The sequence below is a fragment of the Oncorhynchus keta genome, chromosome 29, assembly GCF_023373465.1.
Source record: "Oncorhynchus keta strain PuntledgeMale-10-30-2019 chromosome 29, Oket_V2, whole genome shotgun sequence".
Classification (NCBI taxonomy): Eukaryota; Metazoa; Chordata; class Actinopteri; order Salmoniformes; family Salmonidae; genus Oncorhynchus; species Oncorhynchus keta.
This window is the reverse complement of record NC_068449.1, coordinates 22,664,035-22,691,289: the sequence shown is the minus strand read 5'-3', so window position 1 is coordinate 22,691,289 and position 27,255 is coordinate 22,664,035. Positions and strand designations below refer to the sequence as shown.

The 27,255-nt window shown below is 41.2% G+C and overlaps 1 protein-coding gene across 2 annotated transcripts; it reads left to right on the top strand.

The window, feature by feature from the left end:
* The first annotated feature begins 1,967 nt into the window (after nt 1–1,967).
* flvcr2a (FLVCR heme transporter 2a) lies at nt 1,968–26,712 on the top strand. Of its 2 annotated transcripts, none has more exons than XM_035742866.2 (10): nt 1,968–3,109; nt 12,061–12,202; nt 15,621–15,761; nt 16,616–16,683; nt 16,805–16,908; nt 18,546–18,656; nt 19,126–19,231; nt 19,361–19,472; nt 19,866–19,930; nt 25,924–26,712. In XM_035742866.2, exons 1-10 carry the CDS (start codon nt 2,519–2,521, stop codon nt 25,987–25,989), a joined length of 1,506 nt encoding a protein of 501 aa, XP_035598759.1. In that variant the 5' UTR covers nt 1,968–2,518; the 3' UTR covers nt 25,990–26,712. The 2 variants fall into 2 exon arrangements, with proteins under 2 accessions (XP_035598759.1, XP_035598758.1); XM_035742865.2 differs by lacking the exon at nt 25,924–26,712 and adding an exon at nt 20,940–21,052.
* The last annotated feature ends 543 nt before the right edge of the window (nt 26,713–27,255 follow it).

The following is a 27,255-nucleotide window of genomic DNA, read 5'->3' as shown; positions in this document are numbered from 1 at the left end:
TCGACCTGAAGAGCATGTCAGCAGTCTGTTGAAAAATGTGCCGGCTCCACCTATCTGGCCTCCAGTGCGCCTCCCCAGCCCAGTACGTCCTGTGCCGGCTCCACGCACTCGCCCTGAAGTGCGTGCCATCAGTCCGGCGCAACCTGTGCCGGCTCCACGCACCAGGCCTCCAGTGCACCTCCCCAGCCCGGTATGTCCTGTGCCAGCTCCCCGCACTCGCCCTGAAGAGCGTGTCACCAATCCGGTGCCACCTGTGCCGGCTCCACGCACTCGACCTGAGGAGTGTGTCATCAGTCCAGTGCAACCTGCTCTGATGCCCAGTCCAGGCACGGTGTTCAGTCCCCCTCCATGGCCGAAGCCTTCCTCTGCGTCGGTTCCCAGTCCAGGCACGGCGTCCAGTCCTGCTCCAAGGCCGGATCCTTCCTCTGCGCCGGTGCCGAGTCCAGGCATGGCGTCCAGTCCTGCTCCATGGCAGGAGCCTTCCTCTGCGCCGGTGCCCAGTCCAGGCATGGCATCCAGTCCCGCTCCATGGCAAGAGCCTTCCTCTGCGCGTGTGCCCGGTCCAGGCACAGGAGCCTTCCTCTGTGCCGGTGCCCAGTCCAGGCACGGCGTCCAGTCCCGCTCCATGGCAGGAGCCTTCCTCTGCGCTGGTGCCCAGTCCAGGCACGGCGTCCAGTCCCGCTCCATGGCAGGAGTCTTCCTCTGCGCCGGTACCCAGTCCAGGCACGGCGTCCAGTCCCACTCCATGGCAGGAGCCTTCCTCTGCACCGGTGCCCAATCCAGGCACGGCGTCCAGTCCCGCTCCACGGCAGGAGTCTTCCTCTGCAGCGGTGCTCCCATCCAGGCATGGCGTCCAACCCAGCTCCATGGCCAGAGTCCAGGCACGGCATCCAGTACTGCTCCATGGCTGGAGCCTTCCTCTGCGCCGATGCCCGGTCAAAGCACGGCGTTCAGCCCGGCGCCATGGCCGGATCCGGGGTCTGGGCTGGGGCTACGACCCGCACCGTAGCCGCCACCGCCACTAGTCACCCCCCCCCCTAACCCCCCATTTTGGTTTCTGTCTTTGTGGCCGGAGTCCGCATCTTTGGGTGGGGGGGTATTGTCACTCCCTGACCATAGAGAGCCCTTGGTTCTCTATGGTGTTGTAGGTCAGGGCGTGACTAGGGGGTGTTCTAGTCGATGCATTTCTATGTTGGTGCTCTTAGTATGGTTCCCAATTAGAGGCAGCTGATATTTGTTGTCTCTCGTTGGGGATCATGCTTACGGTGGATATTGTTTTGTTTAAGTTTCACTAATAAAATATGTGCAACTCGAATCACACTGCGCCTTGGTCCGTTTATGATAGCAATCGTGACAGAAGAAGGCTTTGTTGCGAAATAGGAAGCCGATTCTAGATTTAATATTGGATTGGAGATGTTTAATATGAGTCTGGAAGGGTACTACACAAAACACAGGGTAGAAACCCAAACAAGAGAGAGTACCTCGAATTAATATACACAATCGCACAATGATTATCACACGGGACGAGACCGTAATCATCTGCACAATATACGTGGCACGAAAGCCAAAACAACATAGCACAGGTACTCCACTCACACGTCCAACGGACATTGGAACAATAATCGATAGAACAATAATAAACAAAGGGCACATTTATACAATTACTAATCAGTGGGAATAGGGACCAGGTGTGCTTAATGACAGTTCTGGAGGGTTTAAACACAGAGGTGACACAGAGGTGGGGGTGTTCGTTAATTTAAGATTTTTAACAAGATTTTAAATATATTTACCAATGTAGCAGTACAAGTTGCATTTTAAACAAATAGGAGAATGGTTAAATTAGCATTATTTAGAGACCTCCCCCCAAACTGTGTGTCAACTGTTGCAATATGTGAGCACAATGTTTGCGTATCCATTGTATTCATTGTCACATTTAACAAGAAACATGCTTGTAAGAAGGGTCATTAACATAGTACCCATATGCTTAGGCTACTGTAATCATATTGTTCCGTCATTCACGTCGCATGCCAAAGTCTTCCTTTTATAATCTTTTCAATTTACATCAGGGGGAGTTAAGAGTTTAGACACCACGTGGTGTTATAATAAAGGGATTGGAATTTCTCTCAGAGCAAGAGTGCTATTACGGACATACTCGGGACATTGTTATGTTAAGAGAAACATAGGCTTTGTGTATGGTTTCCTATTTCATGTTATTTATCACTTGTTTTATATCATTATTTAATAATGATAGCAATTTAACAAGATATTATATAAATATATTTATATATATACTGGTTTTCTATTCGTTTTTTAATAGTTAGTTAGACTAAGATATGTTTCACCCTGAATTTTGACGTTAGTTTAACATTTAAAACGTTTTAATTAAGTTGTTGCGTGTTAGCCTACGCTGCATGCAAATTTTGAATAATACATACTTGTTTAAGTTGCAGTTTCTGCGAAGACTAATCTAACAGTGCGCACAGGTACCAAGGGCAGGTAACAGAAAAAGTGTCTCAATATGGGCGACAACCCTGACTTTGATGATGAAGAAATTAAAGAAGAGAACATTTGTCTGGATCTGGGAAAAACGAACCCTTCCAAATCCGTGGAGTTGGAGGAACAAATCGAATGCACGAGCATCCCGAAAGTGAACAAGGACAATACAACTACTACGCATTTATACAAAAGGAGATGGGTGATGGTGTTACTTTTCAGCTCTTATTCCCTGTGCAACGCATTTCAATGGATCCAATACGGAATAATTAACAATATTTTTATGAAATTCTACAATGTGGACTCTTTTGCCATCGACTGGATGTCAATGATCTATATGTTGACATATATTCCCTTTATATGGCCTGTCTCCTGGCTTTTAGACAAAAAAGGACTACGGCTCATAGCACTGATGGCCACCGCCATTAATTGCCTTGGGACATGGATCAAGGTGGCCAGCGTCAAGCAAAACCTATTTTGGGTGACCATGCTTGGACAATTCGCAGGCTCCCTATCACAGGTATTCATCCTCGGGATGCCTTCCCGCCTAGCATCGGTTTGGTTTGGCTCTGAAGAGGTGTCCACCGCCTGTTCCATCGGCGTATTTGGGAATCAGGTCAGTTTATTCCACATCACGCAAAGGTACCCTATTAAGTGAAATCTGTGGTGATTTATGATTCATTATTTATTTTGATTTGAATTCGCAACAAATATTGATTTGTTGATCCAAAAAAAGAGTGCCCATAAACGGCAATGCCGTTTGCGACAATTGGAGAGACATTACGCATTACGCACATGGGTAACCCGATTACTATATGTGATGTTTTCAAAAAGGTTGGTCTTGGACAGTTTATTTAACTGACGTTTATAGATTTGAGATCTTAGATAGTTAAGATGAAATAGGTCGAAAGTATGGCATGGCCAATGGCTATCAAGAGATTATCCTTACTAGTTGTGGTATTTTAGATTCAGAAGTTGTTTTGATGATACATTGAAACTGGTTAAAGAAGTTAGGATATAGCCTAGAGCAATTCATATGCATTCAGAAATGGAGATACTGTAATTCTGCAATGGACACCTTTTGGCGAGGATGCATCCTCTTTTAATAAATGTCTGACACAGTGGTCAACATCTGAATCTGAGTATGTACAGCATCTGAAACTGAGTATGTACAGCATCTGAAACGGAGTATGTACAGCATCTGAAACTGAGTATGTACAGCATCTGAAACTGAATATGTACAACCTCTCTTACTGGACGAAATTTCTCTTCTTTTCTCCCTCAAAATGCCCCATTATTAATCAAATTAGGGATTGGGTAGTCGACCCCTAAATGCAATAGGTAATGTGTATGATTATACTACTGCAATAGGCCTGTATTCAGTATCCAGCTATGTTGAAGCCAAGCCACGAATTGGAGGCCAGTTGGGATTTACAATGTTGGGATTTATTGTAATCCTTAATAATCAATTTATGTTCAGGTACGTCTATTATAATCCCCAATAATCAATTTATTAAAAATAATGGTCAAATTACCTCTGAGCATGGGGTTGACCATTAATAAACAAACCAGGACACGTGTCTGAGTGATTGTCCTCCATTTATCAGCCGTTGGATGCACACTTTCCACACCACTGATATAGCCAAATGAAAATATATTCAGAGATCCGATTTAGTGCGATGTGATGAGATGCGCTGCATAGTATTCTCGTTTAGAGCTTGATATTGCTGGTCCTTTTATAGATGAATTAATCCAGCCGTATAGTGAGTTACATGCATAGTGACAAGCATGTCCTAAAAACTGAATTGAGATGATTTTCTTTGGCGGTTTCACATGGCAAGGAGGAGCACTGCTCCAACAAAGTAGCTCTCCAATTTCCAAGCAATCACAGTTTTAGTCAGCCTTTTTGCTGGATTACCTCCTTTCAAAGCTCACTTTTGTATGGAATATTTTTTTCTTCTGATAAGCCTACTTTGTTCTGACTAAAGTAGCCCTTTGTGATTAAGTGTTTGAGTTCATGAAAATGAAATACTGAACATGCTGTTTGAGCTTAGTTACTTAGCCAGTAAAGCTTTGAACTCGGATTAACATTTTTGTAGTATTTTTTTTTAGGTGTGTGTGTGTAGTGCATTGAGCAGGATGAGAAGTTGTTTCTCCTGGAAAGTCAACTCTACATCTCGCCAACCCCCTCCCTTCAAACCTATCCAAAAAGACTCCTTGGGATGTAGCCTTTTCTGTAAGGATGATCTCTTTGAATATGTACACTTCTTACAAAAAACCCCACTCTCAAATTTGAAATGTATTCAGACTGAAACTGAAATTAAAGGTTATACCCTAATGTTAACTTGAATATTGCAACATACAAATACGAAACTCACACCACAGGAAAATGACAATTTTTCTCAAATTGCAGCATGTTTAAATATGTCATCACCAATAGCCTAACTATCAAATATACAACATTGAGCATCTCTATAGCTGAATGATGCACAATCATTTTCAGAAGGATTTCTGTTATGTTTCTAACATAACTCGATGGACCTTTCACGATTGGCGAGGTTTCGTGAGAATTCTGTCACAACAGCGATTTATGGAAATGAAAGAAAAACAGATAAAAAATAGAAAAATATAAAGACGAGCAAGGGGAAAATTACGTGGTACAATTCAGCGATCTTTTGCTATTACGGTGTATGCATCTGTACAGTAGGCTACATTTAATCACGCACTTAATGCATTGATCAAGGTATACTAAATCATCGCTCTTTAAATAAGTATTTATGTAATGTAAAAAATAAAATAAAAATATAAGTGTGTCCTCCTATATAATATAAGTGTTTTTTTATTTGTTGTGATATCCAATTGGTAGTTAGTCTTTTCCCATCGCTGCAACTCACATATGGATTTGGGAGAGGCGAAGGTCTAGAGCCATGCGTCCTCGGAAACACTACCCTGCCAAATTGCACTGCTTCTTCACACATTGCACAGAAGCCAGCCACACCAACGTGTCGGATGAAACACCGTACAACTGGCGACCGCAGTCAGCTTGCAAGCGCCCAACCCGCCACAGATGGGACAAGAACATCCCGGTCAGCCAAACCCTCCCCTAACCCGGACGACGCTGGGGAAATTTTGCGCCCCATCATTGGTCTCCCGGTCACGACACGGGATCGTACCCGAGTCTCTAGTGACACCTCAAGCGCTGCAGCGCAGTGCCTTTGACCGCCCCTCTACTGTTTATATGGAAATCAACAAAAATATTTTATGAAATAAATACTTTTTGTTCAAATGGAAATATAGGCATAGATTTATATTAATTTGATGTAATACCGTAAATATGTCAATGGCTAGATTATATCGAAAGAGACTTAAAATACACTTTGCAAAATATGACCTATATTACCTATAAGTCCTATTTCAAATGGCAGAAAGGAACGATTTTTCTTAAGCTGAATAGTAGCATTACTTTACGAACAATCTTTAAATTACCTATTTGGAATGCATTTGTAGTTTTGGTTTCAGTTTACATAAAGATGATGCTGTTAGTGGGGCTTGCTTCGTTCATTCCTGGTCCACTAAATGTTTGCATTCAGCAGGGGTGTAGGACTTGGGGGACCTGGGAAACACTCTTCATGCACTTTGATACCGGTGACTTTTTCGTAGAAGGTTAGGGGAATTTATGCAGTAGGTTAGGATAATTCACGTAGTAGGTTCGGATAATTCATGTAGCAGGTTAGGAGAATTCACGTAACAGGTTAAGAGGTTAAGGTTAGGAAAAGGGTTAGGGTTAGGGTTAGCAACAGTGGTGGTTGGTTAGGTTTAGGGTTAGGGTTAGGGTTAGGGTTAGGGTTATGAGGGAGGACAATATTATTTAAAAAAAAAATATGAGCATGGCCTTATTTCTATTACAACTTATTGGATGACTATAATTCATATTCCATTCACCCAGCTCAATGTAGCATCGATAGCTTTAGGCTACAACATGATACTCAAATTTTCCTATACCCATCATGAAGTTGCTACAACCTAGCCTACGAATGACAGTTTACAACATATGTGCACAGGTCGAGAGAAAAGGTGACAGATAGTGACACATTCAATATCGCCTTGCATACTCTTGCCTGTATCTAGCTGATCTAGGGTGTATCTAGTGATCAACAGTTGCAAACAAGAGTTTCTATTAGACAAATTCAGGTATGTTTATGCCTGTTTGCTTCCGTTTAAGATACGCTTTTCAACAGAATGAATACACCACTGATCACACGCAAACACAGTTCACATTCATAGCAGCGACATACAAACCGCATGATCACTTTGCTCATATAATTCCTTCTCGCATCTACGTGCTCTCCTCCTCTCACCTTTTTCCTTCGCTTGTGGACTTCAGTGCACAACATGTCATCTTTCTGTGACCAGGCTTAAAAAACCTTTCCAAGCCAAACCTTCATATCATAACCGCTACACACAGCCTAAATCATTGTCACCATATTAGCTAATGTCATAGTCAACATAGCTAGTAGAACTAACAAGTTAGTAAACCACCTACACTCATGCAGTGCAGTGTAGAGTCAGCAAGCAGTTACACCGGCGGGCCCCAATGAGAATAAATGAATAAAATCAAAAGCTTACCTTGACTTGGAACAGTGTTGGATAGCCATCGCCAGCTAACTAACATAGCATCCCTCTCTGTTTGAGCTGGGTGTTTGATTAGGCTAAACTAGCTAACTGCATTCTTGTGGCAGGTAGCCTAGCAGTTAGAGTGTTGGGCCAGTAACTGAAAAATTGCTGGTTCAAATCCCAGAGCTGACAAGGGGAAAACATCTATCAATGTGCCCTTGAGCAAGGTACTTAACCATAATTGCTCCTGTCAGTCGCTCTGGATAAGAGTGTCTGCTAAATTACTGAAATGTAATTAGCTAGTTAAGTATATAAAAACACATTTTGCTCTCTCTCGCTTCTCCACACATTTTAAAGAAATTAATTTGTTCTAAACTGTTAAACTATTGTCTTTCTCTTTGAGTCAACTACTCACTACATTTTATGCACTGCAGTGCTAGCTATCTGTAGCGTATGCTTTCAGTATTATATTAATTCTCGGATCTTTTGATTGGGTGGACAACATGTAAGTTCATGCTGCAAGAGCTCTGATAGGTTGGAGGACGTCCTCCAGATGTTGTCATACTTACTGTGTAAGTCTATGGAAGGGAGTGAGAACTAAGAGCCTCCTCGGTTTTGTATTGAAGTCAATGTACTCAGAGGACGGAAACTAGTTGTCCTCTGGCTACACCATGGTGCTACTCTACACAGTGCTGTTGAGGCTACTGTAGACCTTCATTGCAAAACAGTGTGTTTAGTTCTCCTGAGTGGCTCAGCGGTCTAAGGTACTGCATCTCAGTGTTAGAGCACCAGCCAGGATGGATGGTGCCGGCTCCGCGCTCCTGGCCTCCAGTGCGTCTCCCCAGTCCGGTGAAACCTGTTCCGGCTCCACGTACGAAGCCTCCAGTGATGATCCATGGCCCAAAGCCCCCAGTGTCACACCCTGATCTTAGAGAGCCTTTTATTTCTCGGTTTTTGGTTAGGTCAGGGTGTGATTAGGGTGGGCATTCTAGGTTTTCTGTTTCTATGTTTTCTATTTCTTTGTTGTTTTTGCCATGTGTGGTTCCCAATCAGAGGCAGCTGTCTATCGTTGTCTCTGATTGGGGATCATATATAATTTGGTATTTTCCATTTGGGTTTTGTGGGGAGTTATTTTCTGTTTAGCTGTTTTGTTTGCCTGACAGAACTGTGCGCTTTTGTTTTTCTACTTTGTTATTTTGTTGCGGTGTTCAGCTTTATTAATAATCATGAACGCCTACCACGCTGCACATTGGTCTCCTTCTTCAACCCACGGGAGTCGTTACAAACCTTCTCAGTAAACCAAGTACCCACAGACTTTCTTCCTTCGTTCTAAGGGATGGTTCATTCACTTTAGAGAAGTAGAGGCGTACTTATGTTTTGAACCACAACACGCTGCTTCCTGGTATTGGGTTGGTCCTGTCTATTCTTATGGGTAATCTCTCCTTTGCACTGGACTTTTGTCCCTCATGGCGTGTGTATGTCATGTGGTAGAGAAAGACAGGTAAATAAACAAAACGTTAACTTGTCACAGATACAGACCGCCCACAAAGGAGGTACCTCTGTTCCTCTCTTAAGCTGTTGAGTGCTTCAAAGGGCAGAGGTACAAGGCAGAAGGAGCATTAGCTTGCAGTGAGAATTACAACACGACTGGGTGGATGGCAATGCAAAGGCTAATAAGGCTGGGGCAGATGTGTCCACTGGTCTGATGTGGGAGAACCTGTAGGAACCTGCCAAACTGACACTTCTAATGTGCCCAGTACTTCACACTTACTAAGTCTGTGGGAAATCAAAGTAACATAATTTACTAGGTGTATGAATACTGACAATTATTATTTATTTTTTAAACCTTTATTTAACTAGGCAAGTCAGTTAAGAACAAATTCATATTTACAATGACGGCCTACCAGGGAACAGTTGATTAACTGCCTTCTTCAGGGGCAGAATGACAGATTTTTACCTTGTCAGCTCAGGGATTCGAGCCAGCAAACTTTCAGATACTGGCCTAATGCTCTAACCACTAGGCTACCTGCCGCCCCGAACTGATGTGATACTTACAGCTTAGCCTACATTCAAAGTAGTCAGACAAATCTTTGTTTTTGATCTCCTGTTTCAACATATCACACATACAGTGTGATATTTTAACCCTGTCTGCTCTGTGGTTTTTACATTTGAAACATTTAAGATAATAATTGTTACATAAACAGAGAAAATATGTGGCCATATGACATATAGTGAACCTAGGATTACAGGAATGATGTGATGACAGCAAGCTACATTTGGTAAAGAATCCTCCTGTACATGGTCCATATTAGTTAAGCAAACACTATACATATTGGAGACTCGGCTCCTACTTGTAAATCAGGTTGTGTCATTTGATATCTTCTTCACAACAGATTCATCTGAGGGTCGTTATGGAAATGTAACGTATAACAGGAGTTTCAATAAAACCTCTCACTTTTGGAAAGCGAGAACGGGAGGAGGCCCTATGAACAAGTGATACGACTCTAACTACAGTTGAAGTCAGGCTGATGATTTTTATAGTATTGTTCAAATGATTTCTGTTACGTTTGTGTGTGGTTTGTTCTTCTAGCCTGGGGGATGGCGGGTGACTTCTACTACTCGAAGCGTCTGGCTTCGAGCTCCTATGACTTAGGTAAATGAACTGTACAGCAATAAGATTATAACCTTGAGAATGCTGTCTTCATGGCAAGCGTTACTTGAAGTTCAAGTTAGTAGGTGATGTTGTGAAGGGCGTGTGTGATTATTTGTTTTCAACAGGACCTTAGGATAGTGCAGTGCAAACATATTATGACAGAAGACATAGTCAAACAGGCGATATCAAAATGTTCCGCGTCACTACAGGCACGGGTTTGATCCCAGGCTGTGTCGCAGCCAGCCACGTCCGTGAGACCCATGAGGCGGCGCACATTTGGACAAGCGATAAAAAGGAAATACAAATACATTTACCTGTGGGCCGGATTTGGCCCGCTGCCCACCTAATGGGGAACCCTGCACTAGAACTATCTCTCAGCACATTCTAAGTTGCTTTGACAATTCTTGTGGTCTTGCAGATACAAGTATCTGTAGGTGACCCAGAATACCTTTTGGCTCTGGGTACTCTATGTAACCCTTGGGGAAAGCCTTGGATATGGATAGTGTTGACCAGCCTGAAGCCCCTGTCATCATTCATGGGAAGTTTAATGGTCTGACACATACTATGGAGTACCACACAAATGCTGAAGCCAAACAGTTAATTTTTCTTTCAATAGAGTCTCACGCAGTCAGAGCTTCCTGTAAATACTTCCTACCGTTCATTGTTAAGCATGTTTATTGTTCTTTGACTCAATCCCACCTTCAGTTCCTTTGCTTTTATGTAGATCAAAGACCATTTTGTTTTGTTCTTAATATTAACAATGACCTATTTTTTGCATAGTTATTTTAACCTCTGGCTCTGATACCCCTCCTACTGCTTTAAAGTTTGACATTATTTTCATTCAAACTAACGTTTCATGTAGAAGCTGATAGAATCAGGACTTCTATTTAAGTGATAATGCCGGAGCAGCCAGTGTTTGGAGGATATATTGGCACATGTGTTCTTTATTCATACTATTTCATCCTTCCACAAGATGTAGTACCGACACAAATCTAGGGTTGCTAGAGACACGAGCAGAGTCGTTCAGTCTTTTTGTTCTGTTGTGTCATGCCTAAGAACAGCCCGTATGACAAAACATTTATTTTTACTGCTCTAATTATGTTGGTAACCAGTTTATAATAGCAACAAGGCCCGTTGGGGGTTTGTGATATATTTCCAATATACCACGGCTAAAGGCTGTGTCCAGGCACTCTGCACTGCGTCGTGCATAAGAACAGCCATTAGCCGTGGTATATTGGCCATATACATCACCCCTTCGGGCCTTCTTGCTTAAACATAGTGTGGAAATTGAATGGTATTTCAGAAGTTGTTTTGAAAAGGTTGATTTGAGGAACATGTTAAAAGGTCTATTGTACTGCATTAAGATGGACTGGTACCAACCTTTTCTTTTAGAAAGTCTGAAATCTATGAAATGTATATTCTTGAACCAAATGATGGAGATTGAAAAAAAAAAAGCCCTTGAATTGAATTGAATTGATTGAACAAAGATCACACTTCAGTTATTCTGTTGTCGGAATGCTGATCTTTAAAATGCTCCTGTGAGTCTGTTACTAAGCTATCCCTCAGGTAAGTTCATCTAAGTTATAGTGATGTAGGGGTAAACAACGTCAACACCAGTATTGACATTTTGTGCAGGGTAAGAGTGTCCCCAGCAACTATGAGGAAGCAGCATGCTGGGAAGGTGATGGGGAGATGTCACACTCTGGTCCTCCTTCGAGGAGCATGCCTCTGTCATCTCTTGACCGTGTCTCACTTTCACCTTAGAGTCATGGGACCCTGTCTGATGTCCTTTCTGAAATGTTGAGGCTCTAGGAAGATGAGGACATGGGCACATGTGGTATTCAAATTGGGAAGGTTTAGCAACCCTCAATGTCCAAAAACCACTACAATTGTTGCCAGACAGTGGGGAGAGGGGGAATATAGGCCAGTTGACAAGGGATTGTGAAAGACGCAAAGACACTTTATCCTCATTTCTGGACTACCAAGAAATATGGCCCTGCCATTAAAATATGGCCCTGACATTAACTTTACGACATGCCACACTCTCTTTTCTGTACTTTGTATGCACTCATGTCAACACATAATCAATCATACGTTTTTGCCATAGCTGATTTATTTACTGTCACTCTAACAACTATCAAGCAGTATAGCCATATAGGACTGTTTAAATATGTCATGCTTTACTTAACGTTATAGTTTGTTTATATGTTTCCCCTTAATAGCATTGCTTTGTATGTGTGTGGAGGTGTGATGGCAGGAGTCATTGACTGATCGTGTATTTTTGTCTCCCTCACTTACAGATGGGCATTGCCATTGGCTTTCTGGTGCCGCCCATCCTCGTGCCAAATGTTGATGATATGGACGATCTGGCATACCACATCAGCATCATGTTCTACATCACTGCTGGAATGGCCACCGTGATCTTCATCCTGGTAGTCTTCAGTAAGTCCTGAGGGAAAATGGCCATTCTAATACATGGCCACAGAATGGCCTATGGCTAACACACAGAGCTGGTCAGTAGTTACTCCTTCCTAAACTCATTCCCATTATAACATATAACTCTTCCAATCATTATGAGCCTTAGGTGTTGAATTCATTATATTGCCAGTATGAGGTGTTGAATACATGACATTTTAATGTCAGTATTTCCTTTCCCCTGGCATTGTCTATGTACCAACAACTCATAATAAACTCTTGGTAGACGACAAACGGAGCCATGGCCCATAACCTTGTGACCTTGTTTTCGACTTGTATCAGTGTAAGACCATTTTTAAACGGGGACACTGAGAGCTCTGCTGTGGAAGTTTGAATATGATTACATTGCAGCATTGCATCTCCGGGGCTCATCATTGGGTCTGCAGTTCTGTAGTCCTGGATGTCTACTTGTTTCTGGCAGTCATGTTCTCCTGGCAGTCATGTTCTCCTGGCAGTCATGTTCTCCTGGCAGTGTTGGTGGATAGTTCAGCATTCTCAGGGATTAGTGCATATTGAGATGTGCTCTGAACAGACCAGTCAATGTCTCTTCATTCACTTGCTGTGGATACCACATGGCTGCAATCACTGTAATTGACTGTGGTTTGACGACCTCGTTGAACTGCCTTTGAAAGTATTTTTCTTTCAACACACAGGCCAGGTCATCCCACTTCTGTTTTGGGGCCTCCCATGTTTTGTTGAAGGAGTCACATTGGGCAAGTTTAGACATGGAACCTGGCCTTAGAAGACGAACTGGAGTTATGGTGGGAGGCAGTGGGCAGATAAAGGCCTGGCCAGCAACATTGTTGCACTTAGGGGATAGGATGCATATTTGATTTATATCCTATCTTTGGGCTATAGTTATTGGATTTCTCAGTCAGATGAGGTTTGCTGCTGAGTGGTTGATCCCACCTCAAACTGCTACTATATATCCCTTGTGAATCTGTATTAAAAATATATATATATTCTGAGAAGGAAACTGATACACACTGTCTGTAAGTCTTTAAACAAACAGGAACCTGTTTCTCAAAGGCCCTGAGATCAACCAATGTTTGATGTCAGTTATTATCAATTGTGCCTTTATAAAGGTGTGTTTAAACAAACAGGCAATGTAGGTTGCAAGTGTGCTGATGTGGTGCTGTACTGTATGTCACTCATCTGTGGTTATGACTGTGAGCTGAATGCTGTAAGATGTCTATTGAAGCTCTCTGTTAGCTTGGTGCTGTAAGATACCTGATGTCTATTGAAGCTCTCTGTTAGCTTGGTGCTGTAAGATATCTGATGTCTATTGAAGCCCTCTGTTAGCTTGGTGCTGTAAGATATCTGATGCCTATTGAAGCCCTCTGTTAGCTTGGTGCTGTAAGATATCTGATGCCTGTTGAAGACCTCTGTTAGCTTGGTGCTGTAAGATATCCAGGATTTGGAATGTTACTTTCTAAATGTAATCAATTACAGTTACTTACAGAGAGAGAACAAGAGAATGCATGGCATGGCCATTGGCCAAGCTTCCACTATTTTGTTGCTATCACCTGTCCAAAATTGTAATCATTAAGGTAATTAGCCAAACTCAGTTATGTAATCGGATTACTTTCAATTATTTTGGATTTGTTACGGATAATTTCCTCCTCTTCGTCTGAAGAGGTGTAGCAGGGATCGGACCAAAATGCAGCGTGGCTATCTTCATACATCTTTAATAAAGATAATGGCGATACAATACAAAAACGTGAAAAACCTAAACAGCCTTATCTGGTGCAAACAAACACAGAGACAGGAACAATCACCCACAAAACACTCAAAGAATATGGCTGCCTAAATATGGTTCCCAATCAGAGACAACAATAAACACCTGCCTCTGATTGAGAACCACTCTAGGCAACCATAGTCTTACCTAGACAACTATACTACACCACAATCCCATAACCTACAAAAACCCCAAGACAAAACACACCACATAAATAACCCATGTCACACCCTGGCCTGACCAAAATAATAAAGAAAACACAAAATACTAAGACCAGGGCGTGACAGGATTACTTTCCCCTTAAGAGGCATTAGAAGAAGACCAAAAGAATCAATCAAATGCATTTGGTGTGTCATCATAGTGGTCTCTGACTTGTGGTCAGACTCGCTCAGGTGGAACAAACTTAAACTTGTGTTACCCCCCCCCCAATGATACATTGAATGTCATTGAGAAAACATAGGTGTCATAGTGTATTTTTACATTTAAAAGTACTCTAAGAAGTAATCATCTAATTTTTCCAAAGTATGTGTAATCTGATTACAGTTACAGCTTTTTTTGTAATCAGTTACTCCCCAACCCTGAAGATATCTGACACCTTTATGAACTCCTGCCCCAGTGAGCTGAAATCTCCTCCCCTCCCTCTCAGACTGAACGTTGGAGCTGGCCTCTCCAGCGTGGCTATTGTTGACTGACTGACACATTCTGGAAAGCACCAGGGGCGTGGAGGAAGCAAACAGTTACTGGTGCATGTCATCTTTCCAACGCGTTGTGTCTCCTTATCTTATCTGTCCAGTCCTCAGGCAAAGTCCCAGACATGCATCTCCTTCGTTCTCTCTCTCTCTCTCTCTCTCTCTCTCTCTCTCTCTCTCTCTCTCTCTCTCTCTCTCTCTCTCTCTCTCTCTCTCTCTCTGTCTCTCTCTGGCTCTCAGAGATAGGCCTTGTTTGTTGCCATGTGTGTGCTGTACCACCCTGGCTGTAACTTTGGACCTTCCTGTCCCACAGTCCCCCAGAGCTCTTTGACTGCCTGTGACTGTCTTGACTCCTACTGTGCTTATGTGTCTGTGTTGATTGACATGTGCACAGATGGTAGGATTTTAGCCACATGGGATGGCCATTGGCCAAGCGTGCACTATTCTGTTGCTATCACCAGCTTATTTGGGTGACTGCTGCTTGTTTTTCTTAGGGGAACAGACAAGGGGGAGGATTGGCTTGTGGTTGGATCCATTTCAAACATTCTCTTTTAAAGGGCTCTGACAGGCAGGAGCACAGCTGTGTAACTTAGATTCTACATCATACTCTTTTCCAATATATTTTGGGTGTTTCTAGATCATGTAGGATTTTAAAAAAAACATTTATTTAAATTGTACCTTTATTTTACTAGGCAAGTCAGTTAAGAACAAATTCTTATTTTCAATGACGGCCTAGGAACAGTGGGTTAACTGCCTGTTCAGGGGCAGAACAACAGATTTGTACCTTGTCAGCTCGGGGGTTTGAACTTGCAACCTTCCAGTTACTAGTCCAACGCTCTAACCACTAGGCTACCCTGCCAAATGGTCCAGTGTCAGAGGAATTGCATACAAACCTTGACACTACAGTATATCAGCATATTTACATTATCCTTCTCTGTTCTCTATATGTGTCCAACAGTGTTCCAAGAGAAGCCGGAAATCCCTCCCACCCTGGCTCAGGTCCAGGCCAGGAGCACCCCTCCAGAAGAGTACTCCTACATGGCCTCTATCCTGAGACTGCTGCGTAACTTACCCTTCATGCTCCTTGTTATCAGCTATGGTGGGTCCTACTCACCCTCAATCACTCTCAAACCACACCCATGTCTACCATCATGTTTGGACTATTATTTGAGAAAACACAAAGAGCCAGGATACCTATGGCCGGTCAGATCAATAGAGGGTCGTTATGTGGGAACAGCATATGTGGGAACTCCTTCAAGACCGTTGGAAAAGCATTGCAGGGGAAGATGGTTGAGAGAATGCCAAGCGTGTGTAAAGCTGTCATCAAGTCAAAGGGTGGCTATTTGAAGAATCTCAAAAAATGAAATATATTTTGATTTGTTTAACACTTTTTTTGGTTACTACATGATTCCATATGTGTTATTTCATAGTTTTGATGTCTTCACTAATATTCTACAATGTAGAAAATAGTACAAATAAAGAAAATCCCTTGAATGGGTAGGTATTCTAAAACTTTTGACAGGTAGACTATTGTGTTTTTGTTGATTTTGACATTGTTTACCCTTTGATGTAGCAACTTAGGATGTTCAGAAATAAGAAAAAAGCCATAGGAGCAAAGCTAAAGCTAAAGCTGTTCAAACCAAATAAATATGGAGTGACACTCCACAATCTATGCCAAAGTCAAATAGATATATGCCAGAGTCAAATAGTCTCCTTGCACTAGTGTAGTAGTAGACTGGCTACGGTCCAGGTATGGGTTCCATGTGTGTGTCAGCTAGGCTTCCTTTAGGACAGGGCCAGACCCAAACACAGTGTCCCATGTGGATCCCCTGCTCTCCCTGCAGGCCTCCTCGGTCAAACTAAATAAACACCTGCTCCTTTGCAGACTACAGATCCTGTAAAATACTCAGAGTGCAGAAACAAAACGTAGACGTTTCTTTATGTTTTCTGCAGGGCTGAATGTCGGTTGTTTCTATGCTGTTTCCACACTGCTGAACCGGATGATTATTGAGCATTATCCAGTAAGTCTCACCCCAAATCTTAACACAACTGGCCATGTCCTGCAGTTATAGCCACACTTATTCAAAGGAAGATATTGAGTTGTTCCCTCCCAAAATAAGTAAAATATTTATTTCCCCGAAGGGTGAAGAGGTGAATGCTGGGAGAATTGGCCTCACCATTGTCATTGCCGGGATGGTGGGGTCCCTCATATGTGGGATCTGGTTGGACAAGACCAAAACCTACAAGTAAGACATTCTTATCCCTCCTAGGACTGAACATTTGAGAGTACCCAAGAAAGACTTAACTGAAATAAAACACACATTATTACATCAGAATGATGCTCTTAGATACAACTATTTTTTGTGACTTTGATATCTCAGTGGCTCTTTCTTAGAACTAAGTAACTAAATAAGGTAACATACACAAGGTCCCCACCACCTAAGATACATTTCATAAGATTATAATAGTGTGGCTGTAGCTGATTGCTGACAAGGCTGCTGACTCTATAATCTTTAATCTGACACAAGAAGATTCCCAGGAAATGTCATGATCCTCTGAAGCTTTTTGGTCAAGCACCGTAATCAAGTCAGTCAACCGAACACTCTTCATTTAGATAACATTATCTTAGTTTTCTGCCACCATCAGACTCCATCTAATGGTTAGTATGTATTGAACATGAGGGAAACAAGGATGTGGTTAATCTTGTCAGGATGTGGATGTGGTAAGTCATGTCAGTCACCAAAATCCTATTTGTTTTGTATTGTTGTAATTGGTCCATGTTAGAAAAGATTTAGCAACTGCTGATGAGTCATCTCTGATAACTTTTGCCCTGTTAATTACTGATTAAAAGGTGATTTGTGGAAATTATTGTGTATAGTCTAGTTAATTCTGCTCTCATGCTCAAGCAGTAGCCAGATTCACTGTATCTACCTAAGAGTCTTATACATTGTATCCCAATAACTTATTCTTTGTCAAAAATACCATAGCTTGAAAAGGTAACAATCAGTAATGTTGCGATACTTTCTTGAGATCTGGGTTATAAAAACAGTAAACCCAATATGATATTGGATGGGCTGGGGCTCTTGCACACAACAACAGCCTCTCTCATTAGCCACTCTAAACGAAGCACTTTCTGCATGAGAGTCTTTTAAATCTCCTATTCAAAGGCAGGCTTCGAGGTGGATGAAGTATTTGTGTTGGAAGTGGGAACCGCTGAGGTTCTGGAGGATCTGAGTGTGGAATCTGATGCGTCTCCCTTCACCCAGCAGTCTAAAACAGAACAATTCTTCACATGCCATTTTAATATATTGAGCCAAAGTAGTCAACCCATATTTCTGTTGTTGACATACATCCATGTGAGATAGTCACAGGACTAAGTTGTATTAACAACAACAGCTGAGCGGAGCAATGTTTCACTTGTGGTTGTACAGGAAGATCTTCACCATAGTAAGCATGTTGATGTAGACCAGAACATGCCAGAGTTATGCTAAGGGGGTCTTAGGAATCTTGTTTTTTCTCTCATAAAGAATGGGATGGGAGGTGTTGACAGCCAGCCTCATCCAACAATTCTGCATGCCAATTGAGAACTTGAACTTGTTGCTGGTGCTGTGTGTAGGTCTCACAGGCAGTGTTGCCCCTGGCCTGCCTGTGGGAAGTTTCAGGACAGGGACTTTTCTTAAGTGCTTTGTGGCCATGTTATGTAAAAGCAATATCCAGATGAGACAAAAACATTGCAGACTCATTCAAATCCTATATGGGTTATACAATATTGAGCAAGGCACCAAATGAAGTTTGAACATTTTTGTTTATACAAACATACAGTATATTTCATACAGGCAAAAGCAGGATAAAACAAACAAATAATGTTTACCTCTCTCCCCAGACAGACTACCCTGGCTGTGTATCTCATGTCCTTCGTGGGAATGGTGGTCTATGCCTTCACTCTGAACTTAGGCCACCTATGGGTGGTGTTTGTGACATCAGGGGCTCTAGGGTAAGAGTGAACAAACACTGTGACCAAACACAATGATGTTTGTGAATGATTTGCATTTCTCAGCTATTCCCACCTCTAACATGTCAGTCGTAAGCGAGGATAAGACTAGGCCTTCTTTTCTGGTCACACTCCAGGAACACTGTATGCTATTTTTCAAACTGCCTCCTTGTTCTTTAAACAGCCACTCTGTGAGAAGAGACAGACAACATCTTGAGACACTGATTAGTTGTGTTAAAATACAATTTAATGCAAAGTGTTGTGGCAGACAAGCTCATTTTAATGATTCTGTGCAACATTCATTCTTTTACCTTGGAGTTGAATAAGTATTTTGTCATTTGTTAATTGATGATTAAAGGAGATGACCAAGAGCTGAAGGTTTAAAGGGTATGCTAGGTAATGACCACAGAGAGAATTTGATTGTGGAGTTGATTTTCTCTCAACAACACTGATAAACCTCCTATTTCTTTAGGTTCTTCATGACTGGGTACCTGCCACTTGGCTTTGAGTTTGCTGTGGAGCTGACCTTCCCAGAGGGCGAGGGCACCTCCTCAGGCCTGCTCAACTGTTCAGCTCAGGTAACAGGGACCATACTAATGACAGCATCGAAAGGTTTGTCATATGCATGAGGTCTACTGTATGTATGAATGTGTTTAGAGATGATCAACTCTCATGCTGACTCCCCTCATTTGCCCTCCATCTTCCAGATATTTGGGATCATATTCACCATCGGTCAAGGGAAGATCATAGACCACTTTGGCACATTCGCTGGGAACATCTTTTTATGTGTCTCCCTCCTCATAGGGACCATTATGACAGGTAGAGTTTGCCCCCCCCAGAGTAGCTTTACAGTTGATTGAACATTGGACTCCTTTGCCTGCAGTTGTTATAGTTAAGCACAGTGACATGTTATGTAATCCACATTATATGGGGCTCTAGTAGTGCATGACTCCTCGGATCATTGTGTCAGTCAAGCAGACATTGCATAACAGCTGTGTCTAACATTAATCATGGAGTAATAATGCCCTCTAGTGACTTATAAATGATCACGATGAAAATTAACACATTTTCTATAAACATTAGGACATTTCCCATATTGTTTCAAAGGCTATACATGTCCTGTGTATTCCTAAATATGTATGCTATGTATGACCCATGCATTCCTGAATATATGTTTCTGAGAAGGGCTTTTCCTCTCCCTAAATCTTACAGCATTCATCAAGTCTGACCTCCGACGGCAAAAGGCCAACCATCTGGCTGAGAATCAGGTGGCGAGTGTAAGTGTGTCTGTTTCTGCTATTTGGTGTCCAGTTAAAGGGGATGTGTCTGATACTGCCCCTGGCTGATGCTCCATTCAATGGACTATTCTGGCTGGCTGCTTCTCTGGGGCTGGGTTCCTCTTGCTTGCTGTGGAGTGGACACAGGGGTTACAGGCAGGCGTTACACACCACCATGCTTTTCTTCTGCATTCTGAAAACGACCCAGGTGTTTCTGAAAGCATGACTCTGCACCCGCTGTCAGTTCTCCAACTCGCTGTATTTGATTGTATGCCTTGCCGGTGTTTGATACAGAATTTGTGCTTGAGAAGTTTCTGTTTCGTTCGACACAAGCACCTGTTTTACAAAGATGACTTTTGTCACAGATTATTATGACTACAGTTTGCAGAACTATAGAAAGCTATCACACAATATCAGGGTGAATTATCATTCTCGTTTATCTGTAGTATAAAACTACAATAATATGACACTGACTCATACTGTCTCGTCATACTGTAGTTTACAGTAGGCAATTGCACTCATTTGGCAGCAAAATACATCTGATAAAAATGGCTTGCTCACTCAATATAAAATTGAATTTTCTCCAACAAAATGAGCTTTAATCATATAATAGATTCATAATAAACTTCAGGCTCAACTCACCAGTGGTCAGGGATGATGAGATGTTATTAACAATCCCTAACAAATCCATTCTGCTCAGTGCTTATATTCTTTCTATTATGAGAATACCGCTATCACTTCTTTTATCTCAATGCAGGTTGGGAGCTTTACTCACTTTATTTATGCAAAACTACAATAATCCCATTAATCCAGTTTTATGTCAAATCATTTCCAACCCCAGTCCTCATTAAGAGGAGGCTCTCTCTAGAGGCAGGTGGAGTGCTGGAATTAGAGGCCAGTGTTATGGGAGGGCCTGGTAAGGGCAGAGGGATTATGGTGATGGGAATTATGGCAGTGGTGGAGGAGCCCTTGGCCCCTCTTGTGCGTGATTTCCTAGCTGTTGTTCCAGGCTGCAGGCTCCCCATCTCGGGTACAGGACTACGGGGCTACAACACCCAGCAGCCCTCAGGAGCAGCAGTTCTGACACTAACCTCACTAAAACCCAAACACACACCAGCCAAGGTAGGGGCATCAAGTCTTTGAGGTTATATCACACAAGAAAAATGCTGCAGCTGTACAGTACTGTACAAAATGCAATCATAAAGAGCACTGGTATTGGTGATGTGTTGAGAATTCCCATTGGAAGATAAACACATCATACACTTAATTTACTCATAATCTTTTCAAAATACTGTAGTCTATAACCCACCTTAATACGGTGAAAAGGTCTTAAACAAAGACATGGCACTTGCTATTTCTGCTAAGTGAAAATAGCAACAATGAGGATTGAGATGCCTTGTGGGGTTAGCCAAAACAGATTATAGGGATTGGTAAAGCATTAGGGTCCAAGCAGGTTTCGGAGTTAATATCTGGACAGGGTACTGCACTTTAATTACAAGAAACAGTAAGACTCATTTTCTGTCAGCTAAGCAGTGAGTGAGGCACTAAAGTACTGTAAAACCTTGGTGGAAATAAAGTGTTTATGCAAAATATTTTGTTGAAGGATAGAGCTTGCTGCTTGAGTGTAATATTAGTGCTTTGAACTATTTGTACTTCGGTTGATCATCCTTCTCAAAGCAAAGCCCTACTATATGAGCTCATTGGAAAAATAATCACTTCTGTTTATTGCATAGCACAGACCTTTTCACTTCCAGTTCAGTTTTTTAAGTGAAGCTAATAAACCCCAGAGGAAATGTTTTGGTACCTTACAAAAATGGTTAGCAGATCAATCAGCTGTTTCTGTCTTCCAGAAAAAGATGATCATTACCTTTAAATTGTATACATTACCTGTAAATTGTGGATTGATGTACTTCTTGCATGAAACATATATTGTTTTGATGACAGCAATACTCGTATATTCTAGTACAGTTATTCCTAAATGGGCAATGCCATCGGGGGAACGCCAAATAAAATGTGAATCACATTAAAAAAAAATATTAATAACAGTTTTTCTTCACATTTTCACACAGTACATTTATATTTTCCAAAGAGGCTATACATTTGGGTGAGGTTTTTTTCTCGCCTGAGTAGCCTCATTTCACCTCCAAAAATGTAATCAAACCTAGTGTTCAGTGAAATAACAACACAATGTCAAATACAGGTAGCATAGTCTAATAATTAAATTATAATCACATTAATTGTTACTCTCTTGCGGGAAACTTTCACTCTTGCGCAGACATTTAGAAACTAAACATGACAATTAGAAAAATAAGCCACTGGAGTTCTTTGAATGAGAATTAAGATGACTTTCGAGTAGTAAGACATGTATAAAAGCAACAGATACCATTATTAAGACGGGGCTAGAAGTGTCTTATATGAGCTACCGAGTGGCTAGGACAGGCAAGCCCCAAACTATTGTGGAGGACTTCATTCTTCCTGCTGCCGTGGATATGGCTGGGACAATGCTGGGGCAAATGGCAAAAAAAACTATACAGACAATGACTTCATCAAACAACCCTGTTTCACGACGCATCAGTGACATGGCAGGAGATGCGTTGAAACAATTACTGTTTCGCATACAAGCCAGTGAATTCTATGCGTTACAGCTGGATGAGTCAACAGACGTGGAGGGCCTGGCCCAGCTCCTGGTATATGTCCGTTACGTTTATGGGGGGTCAATTAAGGAAGACAACATCTTCTGCAAACCACTGGAAATCAGGACAAGAGGAGAGGATATTTTTAAAGTACTGGACAGCTTTGTGACATCAAATGGACTTTGGTGGTCAAAATGTGTTGGCATTTGTACTGATGGCGCAAAAGCCATGACAGGGAGACATAGTGGAGTGGTAACGCACGTGCAAGCTGTTGCTCCCGATGCCACTTATGTACACTGCAGCATCCACTGAGAGGCTCTTGCTGCCAAGGGCATGCCTGACAGCTTGAAAGACGTTTTGGACATGACAATGAAAATGGTTAACTTTGTAAAAGCAAGGCCCCTGAACTCTCGTGTATTTTCTGCATTATGCGAGGATATGGGCAGCGACCATGTAACGCTTTTGCAACATGCAAAAGTGGGCTGGTTATCAAGGGGGAAAGTATTGACACTTTTTTTTTTAATTGAGAGACGAGCTTGAAGTTTTCTTTTGTGACCATAATTTCCCCTTGTCTGACCCTTTGCATGATGACGAGTTTTTCACAGGACTGGCCTATCTGGGTGATGATCCGAATGATCTGAATATAGGATTACTGGGACTCTCTGCAACTATATTCAATGTGCGGGACAAAATTCAGGCTATGATTAAGAAGTTGGAGCTCTTTTCTGTCTGCATTAACAAGGAGAACACACAGGTCTTTCCATTATTGTATGATTTGTTTGTGTGCAAATGAACTCAAGCTTACGGACAATGTCAAATGTGATATAGCGAATCACCTGAGTGAACTGGGTGTGCAATTACGCAGGTACTTTCCCGAAACGGACGACACAAATAACTGGATTCGTTATCACTTCAAGCCCTGCCTCCAGTCCACTTACCGATATCTGAACAAGAAAGCTTCATTGAAATAGCAAAAAGCAATTCTGTGAATATTTGAAGTTTTTCAGATTTCTGGATAGGCAAACCAGGCTGTTAAGACACTGATGCCCTTTGCAAACACTTACCTATGTGAGAGTGGATTCTCGGCCCTCACTAGCATGAAAACTAAATACAGGCACAGACTGTGTGTGGAAAATGACTTAATTAAGACTGAGACTCTCTCCAATACAACCCAACATTGCAGAGGTATGTGCATCCTTTCAAGCACACCCGTCTCATTAAGCTGTGGTGAGTTGTTCACATTTTTTGATGAGCAAATAAGGTTTTATATGTAAAATGGCTAAATAAAGAGCTAAATTATTTATTATTATTATATTATTATTTGTGCCCTGGTCCTATGAGAGCTCGTTGTCACTTCTCACAAGCCTGGTTGTGACAAAAACTCACACTCATCCTTATGTTTAATAAATATATAATTTAGTATTGATTATTATTATTTGTGCCCTGGTCCTATAAGAGCTCTTTGTCACTTCCAACAAGCCTGGTTTGACACAAACTCACACTCATTTTTAATAAATATATTGTTTAGTGTGTGTGTGTGTGTGGCAGGCTTACAATGATGGCAAAAAAACAAACATCTGAGAGTGCGCTGACCCTGGTGCTAGAGAGGGTACGCAGCTGACCCTGGTGCTAGAGAGGGTACGCAGCTGACCCTGGTGCTAGAGAGGGTACGCAGCTGGAGGTTGAATGTTTAAGGGGTTACGGGACGATAAAACGTTTGGGAAACAAACGCAAATGCCAGTTTGTGTCTTATTTATGCTTAATTGACGAATATGTATTGTTTTTCAGATAATGCACAGAGCCCTGAGTTGATTATACCATGCTATAATTTAACACATTTGCCACTAACAATGTGTTCATTTGCAAGTAGAAACGTGTTCAACATCCATTGAAGTAGCTTGCAAATTTACAAGATATAGCTACAGTAGTTGCCATGGTAACCAAACAAAGAGACTTGCTAGCATGTTTATGTATTTATGTTACTGAAGTACATTTACATTTACATTTAAGTCATTTAGCAGACGCTCTTATCCGGAGCGACTTACAAATTGAAGTGCATTCACCTTATGACATCCAGTGGAACAGCCACTTTACAATAGTGCATCTAAATATTTTAAGGGACTTGAGAAGGATTACTTTATCCTATCCTAGGTATTCCTTAAAGAGGTGGGGTTTCAGGTGTCTCCGGAAGGTGGTGATTGACTCCGCTGTCCTGGCGTAAAGGGAGTGTGTTCCACCATTGGGGAGCCAAGTAAAAGTGAGAGTCACCCAGTAAAATACTGCTTGAGTAAAAGTCTAAAAGTATTTGGTTATAAACATATTTAAGTATCAAAAGTAAATGTAATTGCTAAAATATTCTTAAGAATCAAAAGTAAAAGTATAAATCAATTCAAATTCCTTATATGAAGCAAAGCAGATGGCACCATTCTCTTGTTTATAAAATTTACAGATAGTCAGGGGCACACTCCAACACTCAGAAATCATTTACAAATTATGCATTTGTGTTTAGTTAGTCCACCAGATCAGAGGCAGTAGGGATGGCCACGTGTTCTCTTGATAAGTGTATGAATTGGACCATTTTCCTGTCCTGCCAAGCATTCAAAATGTAAGAAGTACTTTTGGGTGTTAAGGAAAATGTATGGAGTAAAAAGTACATAATTTTCTTTAGGAATGTAGTGAAGTAAAAGTGGTCAAAATATAAATAGTAAAGTAAAGTACAGATACCCATAAAAACGACTTATAGTATTATAAGTATTTTTTTTACTTAAGTTCTTTACACCACTGAACAATACCAATACTGTTTTCAATTCAACTTTTGCTTTCAAAAACATGTAAAAATAACTATAGCCATTGAATTCTACCATGCAAACATACAGTGCGTTATTTAAACAACAAGGCCCGAGGGGGTGTGGTATATGGCCAATATACCATGGCTAAGGGTTGTTCTTATGCTCGACGCAGCACGGAGTACCTGTATACAGCCCTTAGCCTAGGTATGTTGGCCATATACCACAAACCCCAAAGGTACCTTAATGCTATTATAAACTGGTTACAAAGTAATTAGAACAGTCAAAATAAATGTTTTGTCATACCCGTGGTATACGGTCTCATATACCAAGGCTTTCAGACAATCAGCATTCAAGGTTCGACCACCCAGAATGTCCTTCAAGCCAATCAGAAAGGAGTATTCAACAATGTTATGGTATAATGAGACCCAATAAGAAGATGTTCTGTTGTTTGTAAGCTCCACCTCAATTGAAATAACACAATTTAAAGTTTTAACATGTAGTAACAATACATAATATAATATTATATCATTAGGAAAATCTGATTTCTAATAGTAATGTTTTGATTTGACAGAAACAAGCAGGTCACCCTCAGGAAGGCCTCTCACAGCCAGCTACACTGAAGGACATCAAAGTATAAGGAGGAAATCCAGTTGAACGGGTATGAAAAGAAAGAAATCCCATCATACACTTGGAATCACACAGGTTCTCCCTCTACAGCAAATTACTCGTCAGAAGATAACTGGTTTGATTATCAAGCACAACCAAGGGTATTTCCATTTTTTTGTGCTGATAATTCATATTTAACTGTCACTTTTTGAGAGTACACTATGAATTGTTAATATTTTCATTTTGGTTTCTCTAGCTTTAAATGTCTCCAATCTAAATATTATAAATGTTGATGTCTGTGCATTTTGATATGAGCAATATTCAAACTGTGCTATTTGTTTCCTGTTATTTGACCAATACCATACTGGAACAGAAAGTATTAATGTAACTGTTCTATTTTTGGAATTTGTTAACGTTAGTTAAAATTAGACTACAGATTCAGTGGTTTCAGTTGAATGGCAGTCTGTTCAGAGGGCCAAGCCGATCCAGTCAAGCCAACTCACCTAGTGGCTTAACAGGATTTTGAGATTGCTATCTGCCATATAGGATTACAAGGAGATAATTGTGAGTAAATCAAATTGTATTTGTCACATGTGCCGAATACAACAGGTAGACCAGGTAGACCTTTACAGTGAAATGCTTACTTACAAGACCTTAACCAACAATGCAGTTTTAAGAAAAATACATGTTAAGTAAAAAATAGATAAGTATAAAATAATAAATAAAAGTAACAAATACTGCTGATAATGGTGAATATGTTTGATACTGTGCATCTTTGTATGTCTCATAAGGACTCAACCTCTTTAACCACATTCTTAGAACTTTAGGACTATTCTATTTAATATTTATCTGCATTGACTTGTTAAATAGCCTTTAAAGGAACACAATGATAACAGAATGTGAGCAAAAAATCATTAGTGTGGCAAGAGACAATCCAATGGACTTTTTGGAAGTAGGCCAGTGTTGTATTTTCTAAAGTATATTATTATTTTGACCTGTAGTTTTGTTACTGAGAAACCTTTTTCATCTGCTTATTTGACTTGATGTGTTGCGGTTAGAAGTTGTCCAGTGACTTTTCTTTTTTAATGATTGTGTAATCTTATAAGAAGTGTTTTTCACTCAGATTAAACAGTATATTGTTAAGTATAATCATTGTATACACAGTACCAGTCAAACGTTTGGACACACCTACTCATCCAAGGGTTTTATCTAGTTTGACTATTTTCTACATTGTAGAATAATTGTGAAGACACCAAAGCTATGAAATAACACATATGGAATAATGTAGTAACCAAAA